This window comes from Phoenix dactylifera, chromosome 11 (genome assembly GCF_051530095.1).
Source record: "Phoenix dactylifera cultivar Ajwa chromosome 11, Ajwa_hap1_PhDact_Kaust_v1.1, whole genome shotgun sequence".
NCBI classification, from domain to species: domain Eukaryota; kingdom Viridiplantae; phylum Streptophyta; class Magnoliopsida; order Arecales; family Arecaceae; genus Phoenix; species Phoenix dactylifera.
In genome coordinates, this window is record NC_143200.1 from 6,415,701 (window position 1) to 6,431,625 (window position 15,925).

General features: G+C 37.0%; 2 protein-coding genes across 2 annotated transcripts; both read left to right on the forward strand.

The window, feature by feature from the left end:
- Positions 1–2,458: 2,458 nt before the first annotated feature.
- LOC103717169 (pentatricopeptide repeat-containing protein At3g13880-like) lies at positions 2,459–7,096 on the forward strand. Its single transcript, XM_008805457.6, has 2 exons — positions 2,459–4,337; positions 5,537–7,096. The coding sequence occupies exons 1-2, from the start codon at positions 2,578–2,580 to the stop codon at positions 6,291–6,293; spliced, it is 2,517 nt and encodes an 838-aa protein (XP_008803679.3). The 5' UTR covers positions 2,459–2,577; the 3' UTR covers positions 6,294–7,096.
- A 6,179-nt stretch (positions 7,097–13,275) lies between these two features.
- Positions 13,276–15,244, forward strand: LOC108511650 (uncharacterized). Its single transcript, XM_039128324.3, has 3 exons — positions 13,276–13,632; positions 13,843–14,032; positions 14,416–15,244. The coding sequence occupies exons 1-3, from the start codon at positions 13,495–13,497 to the stop codon at positions 14,868–14,870; spliced, it is 783 nt and encodes a 260-aa protein (XP_038984252.2). The 5' UTR covers positions 13,276–13,494; the 3' UTR covers positions 14,871–15,244.
- The last annotated feature ends 681 nt before the right edge of the window (positions 15,245–15,925 follow it).

The following is a 15,925-nucleotide window of genomic DNA, read 5'->3' on the forward strand; positions in this document are numbered from 1 at the left end:
TAAAAGTGGGTCGAGTTACTCTCTCTTTATGGCAATCACTTGCGCCTATCTCATTATATAAAATGATTGATAGCTACTTTGGCTTTAGAAAACGGTAATCTTATAACAAAAGTATTTATAAAACATATATAAAACAAAATCATTTTTCTGATTCCACAGATGAATATAATTATCCGTAAATATCTGTATTATACTCAATAGCACTAATAATAAAGAAAAAAAAGAATACACCTTGCATTGTAATAAGTTATGTTATGCCATTGCTTTCACCAATAATACTGATCAAATACTAGTTTGGACAGATATTTTAAGTTAGTTAATGATATTAGTTACAATTTAAACTAGAGAAACTTCGATAACTCCAACACAAAAATAAATAATAGATTAAAGGTGAGTAAAAAACTCACTCCTTTTGTTAAAACAAAATTCCAACTACATAAGAAGAATGTCAAGAATTGGCAAAAGCTCCACCTCTTTTATTGGATGCGAGCAGAAATAAAATCCAACTCTCTTGTATTAATATAAGATAATTTATTGACTTTATTAATTGGCATAGTTATCAAATACGATAGATCAAAATTAGCATTTTGCAGGTAAAGAAGCATGCATTGTTCATGAATAGTTATGATTTGACCAATAATGCTATATCTTGTTCATCTTTAGGTGATAAAAACACTTCCATTTTATTAATTACTTTCCTTTCAAGCTATCTCTCTCTCTCTAGTTTCGCTCAACCTGTAACAATAGTACACCTAGTGATCCAAAAAGAACAAAAGAAGACATGAAAAAAAAATAGTTAATGAGCAATTTTGCAAAAATAGTTTTTAAGGTCAAAAGCTTTAAGTTTTAGATGCAATTTTTAGAACATTGTGCCCGCGTTTGCTTTTTTGTTATGACCATGGTTCAAACTCTCTCACATTTGGCTTTGCTAAAATTTAAAGCCTATTCTCTTGGATTATATTTTCATTTCTGTTTGTATAATTTTAGAAATCACATAACAATTTATATCATTTCATATCATTTTTTTTGTTAGCGTGATTTTATATCGGTCAGTATTATTTTTCTTTGTTAGCATAATCTTTTTAGAGTGATTTTAGGGATCACATAACAACTTGTATTAGCAAGTATTATTTTCTTTATTAGCATGAGTTTGTATCAGTCTATATTTATTTTTTTGTATGGAGTCTGTATACGAGTATTTATAACCTCTGAGATATACCGAATATGATAGAGCAAAGAAATAAAATCACTTTTCTCTCTCTTTTTGTCTTGCTTTCCTTTTCTTCTACAAATATTTTAATAAGTTCCCATCTAGGCCGACTGAAGCTCTCTTATGGGGTAAAGGTCCGAGTCCGGTTAAGCAAAGGTCTAGATCTGGTTCGAGCAAAGATAAGATAGTCCATATCTAAATGAAGAAGAAAAATTTGTAGCCACTATTCAATCTACCACCCTTTTATGCATAGCTAATGTAGGACTAAATATCCTGCATTTAAATTGAGAAACTTGAGTCCCCAACCATTATGCACCTGCTTGCATTTCCTCAAGAAGCATATGAAGCCTCTTGGCATTCAAGATTTTGGATCTGATTATAAGCTCTAGATTTGAACTTAATTGGCTCAAATTGTCGAATGCATTTGCCTATACATGATTTATATTAAAATGATTGAGTAACTCAAAAAATGTTAGTGTGTTGTATTTGTATGGCTCCCTTTGAATTGGCGTCACGAATTATACCATATAATGAAGCACCATGAATGGTGCAGAAAAAATGAGTAAATTTTTTGCGCTGACCTTTTGAAGTTACCTAAGCAATACTCTTAAATAAAACCATGATATAATTTAATGGTGAAGGGGTGAGCGCCAACCAAAGGTATAGACTTAGTAGGAGCAATAGCCAAAGAAACAGAGACAGAGAGAGCAAATTATAACAGTTTTGAAACATGCATTGCTTTCTTATAGTTTACTATTACAAAATCAAAGTTGATAACCTGAGCACTCTTCCAAAACTGTTTAGTAAAATGGATGACTTAATTAGGTAGACAGAACACACCGTTCCTGGATCGGCACCATTCTTTTACAGCGGCGATCATTCAGTATGGAGTCCGGTTTGGCATATTATATCAGTACGTCCCTCGTATTATATATCGATTCGATACTGATAAAGTCCAAACGGTCCAACCAATATATTGATTCGATGCTGATTTCAAGTACCATCTTACATTCTCTCAAACTATCTTATGATCTTCCAATCCCAAACCATCTTATTTCCCTATATATTATTAATGATCTCCGGAAGTTGGTTCTAACCCTATCAGACCCAAATAGACTTAATACAATCCGACAAAATTTAGTTCATCTAGTACCTTAAATTTGCTTGAAACCAACACTAACTGTGACCTGACCGGACCCACAAAGTAATGGAACAAATGGTGGGCAAAAGACTCGCTCTGGTCAAGGTTGGATCCGGATTAACTTGGACCCGAACCTAAGCCTAAATCCTTGTCCCCATTTTTATTATAAATTACAACCGTAATCTAAAACTATATTAAATTTCGATCCAAACCCAAACACCAACCGATGCTCTCCCAGGCACCAGACCGCGTGCTCACTGCGCGTCAATTTCCTTCGAATTCGAACACCCAATGGCTTCACGACCACTACCCAGTTTCAAACCCAAAGCCCCTCTCTCTCTCTCCTCTCCCCGCCAGCCACAGTTTAATTTTTCTCTCCTTGGAGCCTTCAACCTATAAAGACCTCCTCCAATTCTCCGCCAAAACCCAGTCTTTGATCCGAGGAAGACTGGTTTACTCTCACATGATAAGAACTTCCTACAGGCCCGGCCTAATCTTGTACAACAATCTCCGTAATATGTATTGTAAGCGTGGTGATCTTTCCACCGCTAACCAACTGTTCGATAAAATGCTCGTTAGAGACGTCGTTACATGGAATTCGCTCATGGCGGGATATTCTGAAGTTGCCTATGTCGATAAAGCCTTGGATGAGTTTGCTAAGGGTAGAAAGGCAAAAATCAAGCTTGACCGAATCAGTTATGCAAGTGCCCTCAGTGCCTGTGGTGATCACGGGGATGCCCAGAAGGGGAGGATAGTTCATGGGTTAGTGGTGGTGAGCGGGTTGGCTAGTCGGGCATTCTTGACTGATTTGCTCATTGACATGTACTCAAAATGTGGTAGAATAGATGATGTCAGGTTGGTGTTTGATCATGCAGAGGAATTAGATGAGGTTTCATGGAATTCATTACTCTCTGCTTATGTCCGGGTCGGATGGCCAGAGGTGGCCACGAATATTCTTGTTTGGATGCATCGGTCAGGAGTGAAGCTGAATAGCTTTGCTCTTGGAAGTATCCTCAAGGCTTGCTCAGGTTTTAATGATTCTGAGGAAGTTCAAAAGATGTTGCATGGGTGTGTAGTTAAAGTTGGATTAGACTTGGATATTTTTGTAGGTAGTGCAATGCTTGACGTGTATGCGAAGAATGGTGGATTGGAAGAAGCAATTAAGGTCTTTGAATGCATACCAAATCCAAGTGTGGTGCTATTCAATGCCTTGATTGCTGGATTCTCTCGATTGGGGACCAAACAATGCAATGCAGTCAGATTTGATGCTTTAAGACTATTCTCTGAAATGCTAAGGAGGCGAATGAGACCCTCAAAGTTTACATTCAGCAGCGTGCTTGAAGCCTGTAACTTAATTAAAGCATTCAAATGTGGGAAGCAAATCCATGCACATATCATTACAAATGATCTTCAGGATGATGAGTTTGCTGGAAGTTCATTGATCACCCTGTACTCAAACATGGGTCAGATTGAAGATAGCTTCAGATGTTTTCATGCTACTTCTAAGAAAGATATTTTCACTTGGACATCCATGATCTCAGCATGTGTTCTGAATAAGCATTTTGAAAGGGCATTGAGTTTGTTTAATGAATTGCTGGGCCTTGGAATAAAGCCTGATCAGTTCGCTATATCAACTATCATGAGGGCTTGCTCAAATTTGGGTATTTTGAGGATTGGTGAGCAGATACAAGGTTTCGCCATGAAAGCAGGACTTGATCAGTTCACTGTTTGTGGCAATTCACAGATAAACATGTATTCTGAGTTGGGAGATATCAATGCTGCTATCAGGACATCTCAGAACATTGGGAGCCTTGATGTTGTGTCTTGGTCTACAATAATCTCAAGCCATGCGCTACTTGGTTGTGCAACCGATGCTATAGGGCTCTTTGAGAAAATGATGGAATGCATGGTCACACCAAATGACGTCACCTTCCTTGCTGTTCTAACTGCTTGTAGCCATGGTGGACTGGTGGATGAAGGATTCAGGTACTAACTCCTCTTTCTGATAAGTTACTGAACTTTGAAATTTTATAGGACATGCTAACTAGTCAGTTGGTCTTCCTATTACAAATCCTCCTCCTAGTTTTAATGCTAGGCCACCTGCTTGCCCAAAGTTCCAAAGTTAAGAATTCGTCACCATTTTGTAGGAAGTTGACATTGTTCCAAGTGTCAATTGTAAAACATTCTCAAACTTTGTAGATCATAACTTGGTTCATGAAACCTATGTAGTACCAGCAATAATGCTTGTGGGTTAATGCTTATGATTTAATCTTAAGTAGTCACTAAGATTGTTACAGGAATATGTTGGACTCAAATTCCTTTGAAAATTCATGATGTAGTCAAGGTGAAAAGAAATGAGAAAAATAAGAGATGCGTTCAAGTAAGGAATTCAGTAAACATTTCTCTTCCCTCTTAAACCAGTCAGGCCAATTCAGAAAGACAACAAAAGGCAGTGTACCTCAAAAATGAGTGCAATACCTCATATCAAACCTTATATTCTTAACTTTTTGTCTAAACTCTTTTCAAACCTAAGGTAAACTCAAATAGTAGCTTCATGGTAGGTTTAACATAGCTTTAATTTATGTAACCACTAAAATAGGCTCTCTACCCACCAGCTGATCTACTCGGATATTGCATGGTACGACAATCTCCTATTCCATGTTGCCTTGGCCTGGCTATCAGTATCAACTCACTGGAGGTTGATGTGCAGATGAGAAACGGTTGTAAAATGCTCTCTAATTTTGATGCATAATATGTCTATCCATAAACTCAAACCCATACAGATGAGATAAGCCTTGTTGCTTGAGGTTTTGATTCATTGGGTGACAAGAAGGTAAAAATTCACTATAGCAATGCCGTATTTTTGTGGTATGGTGAGACTCAAAGTAACACTGCCAATGCTGGTCCAATACCTGGATGAAAAAGGTGGAGTGTTGATCTTAGAGAACCACATAAGTAAAAGAAATGATGATGCTGAAGTGATTTAATTAAGTTCAAGTATTTCTTGCATGAACATATTGCGAAATTATTGTTGGAGATTTCCCTTTGACATAGTTTTTGTTATTAGCTAGTGATCCCCGAGTTGCAGCATACAGAGTTTTAGGCCAGTCAAGGTTACACCAGTGAGACGAGCAGTTAGCATGTAGCTTTCAGAAACATTTTCTAATCTGTCTCTTTATCTGCAGGTATTTTGAAAGAATGAGGACAGATTATGGCTTAGCTCCAAATGTGAAGCACTGTACATGCTTGGTTGACCTCCTTGGTCGGGCTGGGAGGCTGGTCGATGCAGAGAATTTCATATCAAGCTCTGGCTTTGATAATGACCCAAGTATCTGGCATGCCCTGTTGCGTGCTTGTCAATTCCATGGGGACATTGAAAGAGGTATACGTGCAGGAGAAAAGTTAATGGTGCTGGAGCCCTTTTCTGCTACATCATATATGCTTCTTTACAACATGTACCTAGATGCTGGGAAAGTTTCTTTGGCAATGAGAACAAGAGGTTTGATGAGAGAAAGAGGGGTAAATAAGGAAATTGGCATGAGTTGGATCGAGATTGGAGCGTCAGTTCATTCTTTTGTGGCCGGCAATAACTCCCACCCCCAAATAAATGCAATTTATGCAAAATTAGAAGTAATGTTGTTTAATATAAAACAGAGGATGAGGTATGCTGGTGTTAAGATTTTGGAGCTAGAGTATAAAAGTGAGAAGTGGAAAGATCGTTTAATGAATAGCCATGGTGAATTGTTGGCTGTGGCATTGGGGATGTGCTGTTTGCCAGATTCTATTCCAGTACGAGTAATGAAGAACCAAAGGGTCTGCGAGGATTGCCACACTACATTGAAGTTAATATCAGAAAGTGAAAGGAGGGAGATTGTCCTTAGAGATCCAGTCCGGTTTCATCATTTCAGTTGGGGTTCGTGTTCCTGTGGGAACTACTGGTAAATTTTAGCGGCGAGCTGAGTTATTAGCATTCTTCAGAAATACAACTCCATATTTTTGACTGTTCGATGATGTGAGGAAGCATTCTTACCTCACATGAGTGATAAGAGATTACTCTCATCTTGGTAGCAACATATAATTTTATAGAGCTAACATATCTTACAGGAGCCACAATGTGCTGCTTGTTCATGAGGAAGCCGAATTGTCAAGTTCATCAGCATTTGTGATCATTACTGAAGTGCAATTAAAGAGGACCAATCTTTTAAGAAACAAAAGCAACATCAAAGTGCTATGAAACATAAATATGTTTTCCATATTTGCTTGATGTTCTGAAAATTTGGGTTCTTAGATGGCACTGATGACAGTCAACAGCTTGCCATAAGGAGGGCCTGAGTACAGGTTGAGGGTCACAGAGGGAGGTGAAGGAAGACTAGTATCGAAATGACAAGAAAAGACTTGAACACCTTTCTTGACAGCCCCGGCGAGGGCTTCCTGGATACAAGTTGAAGGTTAAAGAGGGAGTTGAAAGAAGACATCACAACAAAATTGGGATCGGGGATTTAATAACCAATTGGAAAAGGATTTCATTGACTTCGATTAAAGAAATAAGGTTTGTTCTTTATGTTTATTTATGTAGATAAACATTCATTATTGCATGACTGCGACCAGTTTTATTTTAGGACACAGGATTTTTAAGCTTGAGTTGAGAGTAAACGTTGCAATAAGCTGGAGTATATTTTCTTGTAAATTGTAGAGTTCTGTCAGCTGGCTAATGTTCAGTAAATTAGTAAAATTCCCACCTACCACATGCAGGCAGCTCAGATTGAAGAATTGGATGGAGGAACTTGAACTGATCTTGTTGTGACTTCACCATCCTGTTATTTGAATTATTCTCTTATCATGGCTGTTAAACTGATCTCATTGTTAATTTACCATAACATCATGCAGTTTTTTTTTTTAATTTTCTTTTGTCTTGATTTTATACCATAATCCATTCATTCCAGGATCTTTAGAAGCAAAGCCTTATGCTTGGTATACATCCCTCTAAAACAGTAACCCTTAACTGTTGCTTTGGGATGCAGTTACCGCATTCCGTTAATCTAATGACAACCATAGAAGATTGGGTTTTTTATCTTTATCTATGAACGAGTTGAGCTTCTAAGGACTCACAACCTAAATTTTTACCATTGCAATGCTAATGAGGATTTATGAGTATTGTAATAAGGACTTGTTTGAATGCCTGATAATGTATCCATGTGATACGTTTCGTGATAGTGGGAATCAGTCAAGGGGTTGTGATGTAATAGGAACCAATTCAGTTGCAACCGGTTGTCAATGCCCAGCAGCTAGGAATTATGGTAACATAATCCAGCAGAAACATGTTCTTCTGTATTGCTAATAGATCAGTATAATGCAGTTCTTAGCTCCTTCAGTTCCACAGATTTCCTCACTCAATTCCTTTTCTTTTTTTGAGTCTTCTCATGCAGCCATTGTCATGCAAGGCCAAGTAATTAGGCCCTATATATTTAGCATTGTTGTTAGTAGTGTGCTTTTACAAACATCTATTTGTTATTTGGTAGCTTTATTTTTAAGGCACTGTGGAATTTAAATTTGCGTTTGGTAACCAAATTGAGAAGTGCTTTTGGTATGACAAAATAACAATAAAGGTTATGATATAGTATAGCATAATATAAGGTAATATTATATATTTTTATATATTAAAATATTACTATATAGCATAATATTATTATAGTGTAATATATTGTAATATAATGAAATATGTAATATAATTTTATAAATAATATAGTATAATAATATAATATGATAAGATATGATAATATAATATATGAATACATCATTACAATGTAATATTATTGCATAGTAATAATATTATCATAATGTAATATAATATAATATATATAATATAATAAAATAATATATTATTACATAGCATAATATTGTTATAGTGTAATATATTATTGTAGTATAGTATAATATAATATAATAATAATAACTCAATCACATCCATTGAAATAAAATCAACTCTCAAAAGAAGTAAGAGGTAGGCATGATAATTGAAGAGAGACAGAGAAGAGGGGAACGTGAAAAAGGAAGGGGAGAGAGTTGCGAGGAAATTAACTTTCTCTCTTTCTCTCTTTCTCTCTCTGGGTAAATCCACTAGGATAAGGGTGCATCTTTCCAGTTTTGACCATTGGTTCATCAACTGCTCGCTGTGAGATCTATGTAATGAATGAATGATGATGTTTTGAGCACTTTGAGAGCTGTGTATTTGGTTAAGCCTTATGCTTATTGGGAAGTAAAAAAAGTGAGCACATAATTATTAGTTCGGTTGAGCCCTATGATTGGCTAAGCCTTATGCTTATCGAGGGAAAAAAATTGAAGGAGAAAAAGGAGCCCTACGAACTAAGCCCCCTCTGTTTCGGCAACGATGTCAACGAAAGTAAGGTTGAATCGACTATTCCTTCTTCTTTCTCCTGGCAATCAATGAGCCGAAACATCATTAAAAAAAAAGAGCTGAGGGCATGTCCCGACTAGGACGGTCGCATCAATTCATGACCCAACAGGGATGAAACAGGACCATTATGATGGGGGATGGAAGTGCATTTTAGGGTCAAGTACTTGTCCCACACACTACAATCTTACTAGAATGGGACAGAATGGCCGGGATGGCTCTCGTCTTGTTAAGACTTCAATCCTTGGTTTAATTTAAATGCCCAACATGCTAGATATGCTCAAGTCTTCTTTTTCTTGTTTCCTTCTTGAATCGGGACATAAGCGAGACAATCCATTATATGTAGTTATGCATACCACAGGATTAGATTCGATCTTTTGAGGGAAGAAGTAAAGTGGGCATCCACTCCTTCAATCACAAGCATTTCCATTACATAGCACCCAAAAGCATTAGGCATATGCTCCATTGGCTGGATGGGAACATTCACTTTATGTCAATATATGAGAAGATTGTTAGGGCTTGTTTGGATATTCCTACAAGATTGGATTGAAAATCCTATAGAAATCAGGCCTGTTCTCCTATCTAGCTTATATTTTCTAAGAGTTTGCCCAAACTCAGCCCCAATTCTAGCCTTTGTGCCTGTTAACCTATGGAGTTTTTTTATGTTTCTTCTCACAAAGATTTGGATTGGGCGATATTTGATTGATACATGATTATGCTTAAATGGGCGGCCTGTAGGAATTATCCAAACATACCCTAATGAAGAATTTGCCGCTCGACTCATTTGAGCAATCCAATATCTACTCTATTAGCAAGATTCAAACCGCTCTTTTGAAGCCAGCAAGAATGTCCACACCTTCGTTACAAAGTTCTTTACAATAGAAAACGGCCAGTGTCCTGAAGTAGTAGTATTAGATTGTTGTTTGATGAGAAGAGAGTGCCACTCTACGTAAAACTCTCCAATCTTCTTACACGGAAATTATCCTTACTGGTTCATTTCACTGTGTCCAGATATTACATGACTTGCAACTGCATCACATTCTCTCTTCATGCACCATTGTCACATGTTACCATGAATCTTTAAGCGGTGTAAGTTTAAATAAACAAAGACTCAGTTTAGAATGCAAGATACTGATTTCACTGGCATTCGACTCGAATGCACCGCTAATCCATTCATAGGCTGGTAAAAAAAGAAAAATCGGTTTTGGGAGGACACATGGATTGGACCGGCTCCTTTTGCTTCTTTATTTGAGAATCTTTATCAAAGAGAAATAAAGAGGAATGTAACAATAGTTTCTCAATGGAATTGTCGACATCGAAAGTGGAATATAAAGATATAGGGTCCTTTCTGTTACACGCGCACACACGCACACCCATGCACATGCATGTGCACGCATGCACACAACACACGCACGCATGCGCGCACACAGGCTATGATGCATCTTCTCTTGCCTATGTGGAGTCTATACAGTAAAATCCTATTACAAGTTAATCAATAATGGAGACATCATACCTGAAAAGGCTAAAGTCTTAATGTGGTTGAATTTAAAAAAAATAAATTACATATAGAAAAAGTATTAGCAAGGAAGCGTTGGGCAGTAAGCACAAGATGCCCATTATGTAGAGCATGAACAGAGAATAAAACCCATCTATATCTCAAATATCTCTTCACAAAAAGTATTTAGTATTGTCTCAAAATCTAGAGGATGGCAAACTAGCCTTTAGTCTCTTTGGTCATCATGGAGAATTAAGAAAATCCAACCCTCAATCAGAACATTCAGAAGAGCTTAGGATTAGCTGATGATTGCATTTTGTTAGCAGATTTGGCATGAAAGAAACTTTCATATCTTCCTCAAAAGAAACTCATCTATTCATGCGGTGCTATGTAAAATGCTCCATACTCTTTAAGTTTTGGCAAAACCTCTGTCCAGTCAATTGGCTGAATAGCCACAAGATGCTCATATCCACTCTCTCGCCTCTGATGTTATCTTTTTAAACATGATATTGTAATTTTATTTTATCTCCTTTTGTACATACTCGGTACAAAAATAATCATTATCATCAAAAATATAGGGGGAAATGTTTTTTCACTTCATTGCACTTCAAAAAACCAAAAAAAAAAAAAATGATAAGGAGACACTGGTACATGGTCAATGGAAAAAAATGTCGCTGATCTTTGAAACCTAATGTCAATTACTGATATTTGACTATAATATAATACCATTGTGATGTTCTTACTTCTCATCCCTAAAGAAAAAGGCCCTGTGATGTATGTGGCTAAAGTATTGGAAGACTAGATTTACAGGTTTTGAAGCCAAAAAACCGTAAAATCACTATTTTCGAGCTTAAGATTAATGGAATTCATGTATTAGGAGGTTCGATTTAGGAGAACAAATGCATCAACTTTCAGAAGAGTTGAGCTAGATTCCAATATATCAGTCAGCAACTAAGCCACATTTCCTTGACGTAAAAGAAACTAATACTTTCAATTCCTACAATATGTAATTTTAATCCAGTTTGAAGCAGTCTTTGTTAAAATATGTTATCCTATAAGAGATAGGCCCTTTTGCCACAATGTCATCATCCCCCACCGAGGATAAGTTATTATTGAAAACTCAAATCAACCACAACATTAGAACCAGATGATGAACACGAATCCTACCTCAAAGATAATGAATGTTACATGAATACAATCTTTTAAACTTCTCCCATGCATGCAAACAAGAGTAATAACATTTTTGATATGATGCTTAAGAAGAGTGGCTCAACACATTGCTGCATACTTTAAAAGTAAAATCTAGAGCAAACCTACTGTTCTACTCCTGGACCTAGACGAGCACCACCAACAGTAGTTGGTTTGGGGTACCCTGTTCATCTTCTTAACTGCCCGCTGGCTCACGAGACTATAGACATGAAAAATAGAGGATGTTAGGCTCACAAATTAATAGCGATGAAAGTGCATCAGAGAATATCCATCCAGATCTATTTTCATATTTAAATCTATTCAGGTATAGATAGAAATTTGAGCATCTAATTAATATTCGTATTTGTATCCATATCCGTCAAAGAAAAATCAAATATGGATACAAACAGACAACAACCTAATCTGCATGCAAGTACCTGATTTTATTTATAATCTTATTTAATTTTATATAATACTCATAAACTTTTGAAAAAATATAAATTTTTACATCCAACTAATATGCATCAGTATTTGTATTTATCAAATTAAATAAATATAGATATGGATATACTGGCATCTGATGATCTGGTTTCAACCCTAATCAGTAAGGATGAAACTCGGATGATGTGATCTCTTGCATGGCTGATGATAAGAGGACAACAATTGGGTGGCCCACCCACTAGTAATTGGCTGATGTCATTTTGGTCACTCTATGGTCATTTTTTATGCTTACCCTTTTGTTTAATGTTAATACCTCTTCCACTTGAGGTTTCTAGCACATAGAATTGAAGTGAACAATAACAAGAAAATCAATTAGAGATTTGGGTGGGCCATTTAAATTATAGATATATCCAAACAGCCAAAATGACCCATCTCTGCTCTACAGGGACACTGGCGAGGGCAACTCCTTACTCCTTAGTGAGGTACATTAATTGCTAAGCCATAGGCATGTAAATGGAGGACGGACTTCCAAGTGGAAAGATAGTCCAAAACAATTAAATTCATTCTATGATGAATAATATTAATTGGCAACCAATAGACATGTACTCCGACTGTGGACTAGGAAGGACAAACAGGAAAGCTCAAAAGAATTCACTTTAATTAACTGCGAGTTAATGTTAAGGTCTATTTTTCTCATTCCTCCTTCCCTAAGAAGTGCCACAAGGGCTATAGGTTACTTTGTTTCTTTGCTTTTGTAAGCAAAGAGGTGTATGGAGAAGCATTGGGCTTTCGGACAACATGGCCCAACGGTAGCGTTTCCACCACTCTCTCATTAAAAAAAAAAAAAGAGCTCAACATCAATCTAAAAACTCTCTACGAATCCGACCATTTGCATTTATTTAATTCCATTAATAACCATTTAATTAATAATTTATTACGGCTACGATATCATACCAAGATTGTATATGCAATATATGGCAGTTGTAATATCATATCAAGATTGTGCATGCAATATGTGATAGTTATGATATTCAATATTATACATACTATAATAGGTGAGATTGTGCATGACTCGATACTACTAGCAAGATGTTTGCACATTATCTCTTAGAAAATTTTAAATTAAACTCAAATTTGGATTATAAAAGAAATGTAACAAATAAAAAAGTAATTTTTTTTTCCATATGTCATCACATGTTTGAGTGAGATTTAAGTGAAAGTAGTAGAATCGTACAAACAAACCCACTGTGGTTTTGTAGCCTTTGTTTGCTAATATTTATCTAAAATTGTATGCTGATCTCATGGGACAAAGAGCTCATATAGGAACGGTTGGCTCCTCTAAGCTTCACATCCCATTGTATCTGTCCATAAATCGCGTCGTCAGTCCACCATACTCGTTGGCTCTCTCTCTGCCCTTTTTTCCAACCCGTCTTCACTCTGTCGACATTACTTGTCATCACCTTTGGAATTTTCTCGCAACAGCAATTAAGCACCATTTATTTATATATATTGCTATCCATTTGACTGCCTAAGCTCTCTCTTTCTTTGGTGCCCCCGCGAGTCTGAGAGTTAAGGAGAGAAGGGAGAGGGAGAAAGAGGGGAAGAGAATGGGTGTCTCAGAAGAAGAGATGCTGGTCCAAATGGTTCATGACTTCATTGAATCAGATACATCATCCATGCCCACCTCCATTCCATCCTCCTCGCAGGCCATTTCTCTCCACCACCACACATACCTCCTTCTGAAGGTTTGTTTAGTATGGAGCCTTTTAACTTCAACATCTCTGGAGCCTTTAATCAATCTTGTTCATATGTCTGCTCTCTCTCTATGAGAAACTAAGTTTGCTCATGCACTGGTTTTCTATCAGCAACACATATACTTACATGCATCCAAGCGAATGATTTGCTTCTTTTGTTGTGGTTTTTTCCTCTTACTTCTTTTGTTTTGTGGGTTGAAGGGGATGATTAGGAGTGCTACCGATGCTGAGATGGAGGTTTTTGAGAAGGCCTTGAAGTATGTGAGAGAGATGGGAGAAGAAAGGAAGAAGAGCTGTGTAAAGAAGAGGCTAATGATGAAATTGAGGATGGATGGTTATCAGGCTTCCCTATGTAGATCTTCTTGGGTTACAACCTTGGAGTGTCCTGGAGGTGTTGCTCCTTTCCCTTAATATCCCCCCCCCCCCCCCCATCTTAGAAGTAATTACTCCTGTTGATTTATGATTTAATTATGCTATCTTTAAACCTATCCTTTTTTTAAAATTGCAAATTTTCGAGCTAAAAGTTTTCAAATTTATCCTTTCATTCCTAAAATCCTTTTTTTTGATGGAAGATTTCATGTTCATGACTCTTTGAAGCGCTACTTTCAATATCTTCACAAATAACAACAATTTTGAATTTCATGAAGCCTTTTCCTTGTACACTACCATCCAAATTCCCTATGGTTTTATGCAATCAAGGCCAGCCTTAATAAATACTTAATCAAAAAGCTCAGCTCCTGATTTATTTTTTTTTACTTCTTATTTTTGGAGCAGGGGATTATGAGTATATAGATATTGTGATGGCAGAGGAAAATGGTGCCTCATGCAGGCTAATAGTAGACATAGATTTCAGATCCCAGTTTGAACTGGCCAGACCAACATCAGCCTACACCAAACTCTCCAACATCCTCCCCCAGATCTTTGTTGGAAAAGAAGAGAAGCTTAAGAGGGTGGTCTCCCTCCTATGCTCAGCTGCACAGCAGTCTCTGAAAGAAAGGGGCCTCCACATCCCTCCATGGAGGAAGTCAAGCTACATGCAGTCCAAATGGTTCTCATGCTGCCACAAAGCCTCCTCCATCCCCTACCCCAACATCTTATCCACCAAGGACTTGGCCCAGACAGCAAGGACTCTCTCCTCCCAAGCCAAAGATAGGGGCAGCAGGCCTAAAGGGACACAAGGGTCTGGCTTGTCAAGCCAGTTCTCTGACCTTAGTATCAATTGTTGCTGACTTTGTTGTCATTAAGTAGTGACATTTGGTGAGGAGCCTCAGAGTCTTGGTTTTGTCATGACATGGACTTTTGTGTTAAATTCTTTTTTGCATTGAGGTACTTGTCAAAGAGGGGCATATCTATCTAGTTTCTTTGCTGATCTATATGAAAAAGAAAGAGAGAGAGAGAGAGAGAGAGAGAGAGAGAGAGAGAGAGAGAGAGAGAGAGTTAATGGTGATGGGTGGATTGCTACCCACTGTAAGTTTCAGAATGTCATCTTTGGTTTCATTTCATAGGAGCATCTTTTCCTCCATGGATTTCTTAGGATTTTTGAGTCCATTGGAAGCACCTTTTGTTGACATGAATTTTGTGCACTGCAACTATTGCACCCAAAGTTGAAAGATCAGAAGAGAGCCTCAGAAGAGTGAGGGAAGGAAGGGAAGATCAAAGCATGGTGCTAGTTTGATACACTGCTTGCAACTTTTGGCTCTAGAACTAACAACAAATAATAAGTAATTAGAGAAGAGAGAGAGAGTGTGTGAGAGAAAGAGGGGGGAGGAATAAGCAGTAGAGTGTTATCCTTTATCTTTTCTTCAAAATAATAGTGTGTGTGCAAGATTTTGCAAACAATCTGAGTTGTATCCACAATCTATTTAGAACAAACATAGATTACTATTTATTTAACATCGATATTTATATTATACTCATCGAATAAATATAGATATGGATTAAATATATCTATCTTATCTATTTTCAGTCCTAGATACATGTAGAATGCTCAAGTCACATCTTAATGAGGAAGAAGAAATTAAGAAATGCAACCTTCACTTGAGACACTGGATTCTACCCAAGGGAGCAGGTATGTGTGCCCAGCAGACAATTTGTATTGTGCAAAAGGGAGTTTCTGATGGATGTTTTTGGGCCATCTGATTCAAAATTTCTTCTCAAATTTATCTATAATTTAAACAATGTTTACTAAATTTTGGCTCCATTACTATATAATGAGAGTTTTAAGGCGAGAGAGGGGAAATGTTCCTGTGAAGTGCAAGATAGATCAAGATAGGTTTATTCATTT

What these genes read in the sequence shown, in the direction of transcription:
- LOC103717169 (XM_008805457.6), top strand. Translation starts at nt 2,578, where the DNA reads ATGCTCTCCCAGGCACCAGACCGCGTGCTCACTGCGCGTCAATTTCCT. An exon ending in CTGGTGGATGAAGGATTCAG is followed by an intron (nt 4,338 to 5,536) that starts GTACTAACTCCT and finishes CTTTATCTGCAG; the next exon opens with GTATTTTGAAAGAATGAGGA.
- LOC108511650 (XM_039128324.3), top strand. Translation starts at nt 13,495, where the DNA reads ATGGGTGTCTCAGAAGAAGAGATGCTGGTCCAAATGGTTCATGACTTC. An exon ending in ACACATACCTCCTTCTGAAG is followed by an intron (nt 13,633 to 13,842) that starts GTTTGTTTAGTA and finishes TGTGGGTTGAAG; the next exon opens with GGGATGATTAGGAGTGCTAC. An exon ending in AACCTTGGAGTGTCCTGGAG is followed by an intron (nt 14,033 to 14,415) that starts GTGTTGCTCCTT and finishes TTTTTGGAGCAG; the next exon opens with GGGATTATGAGTATATAGAT.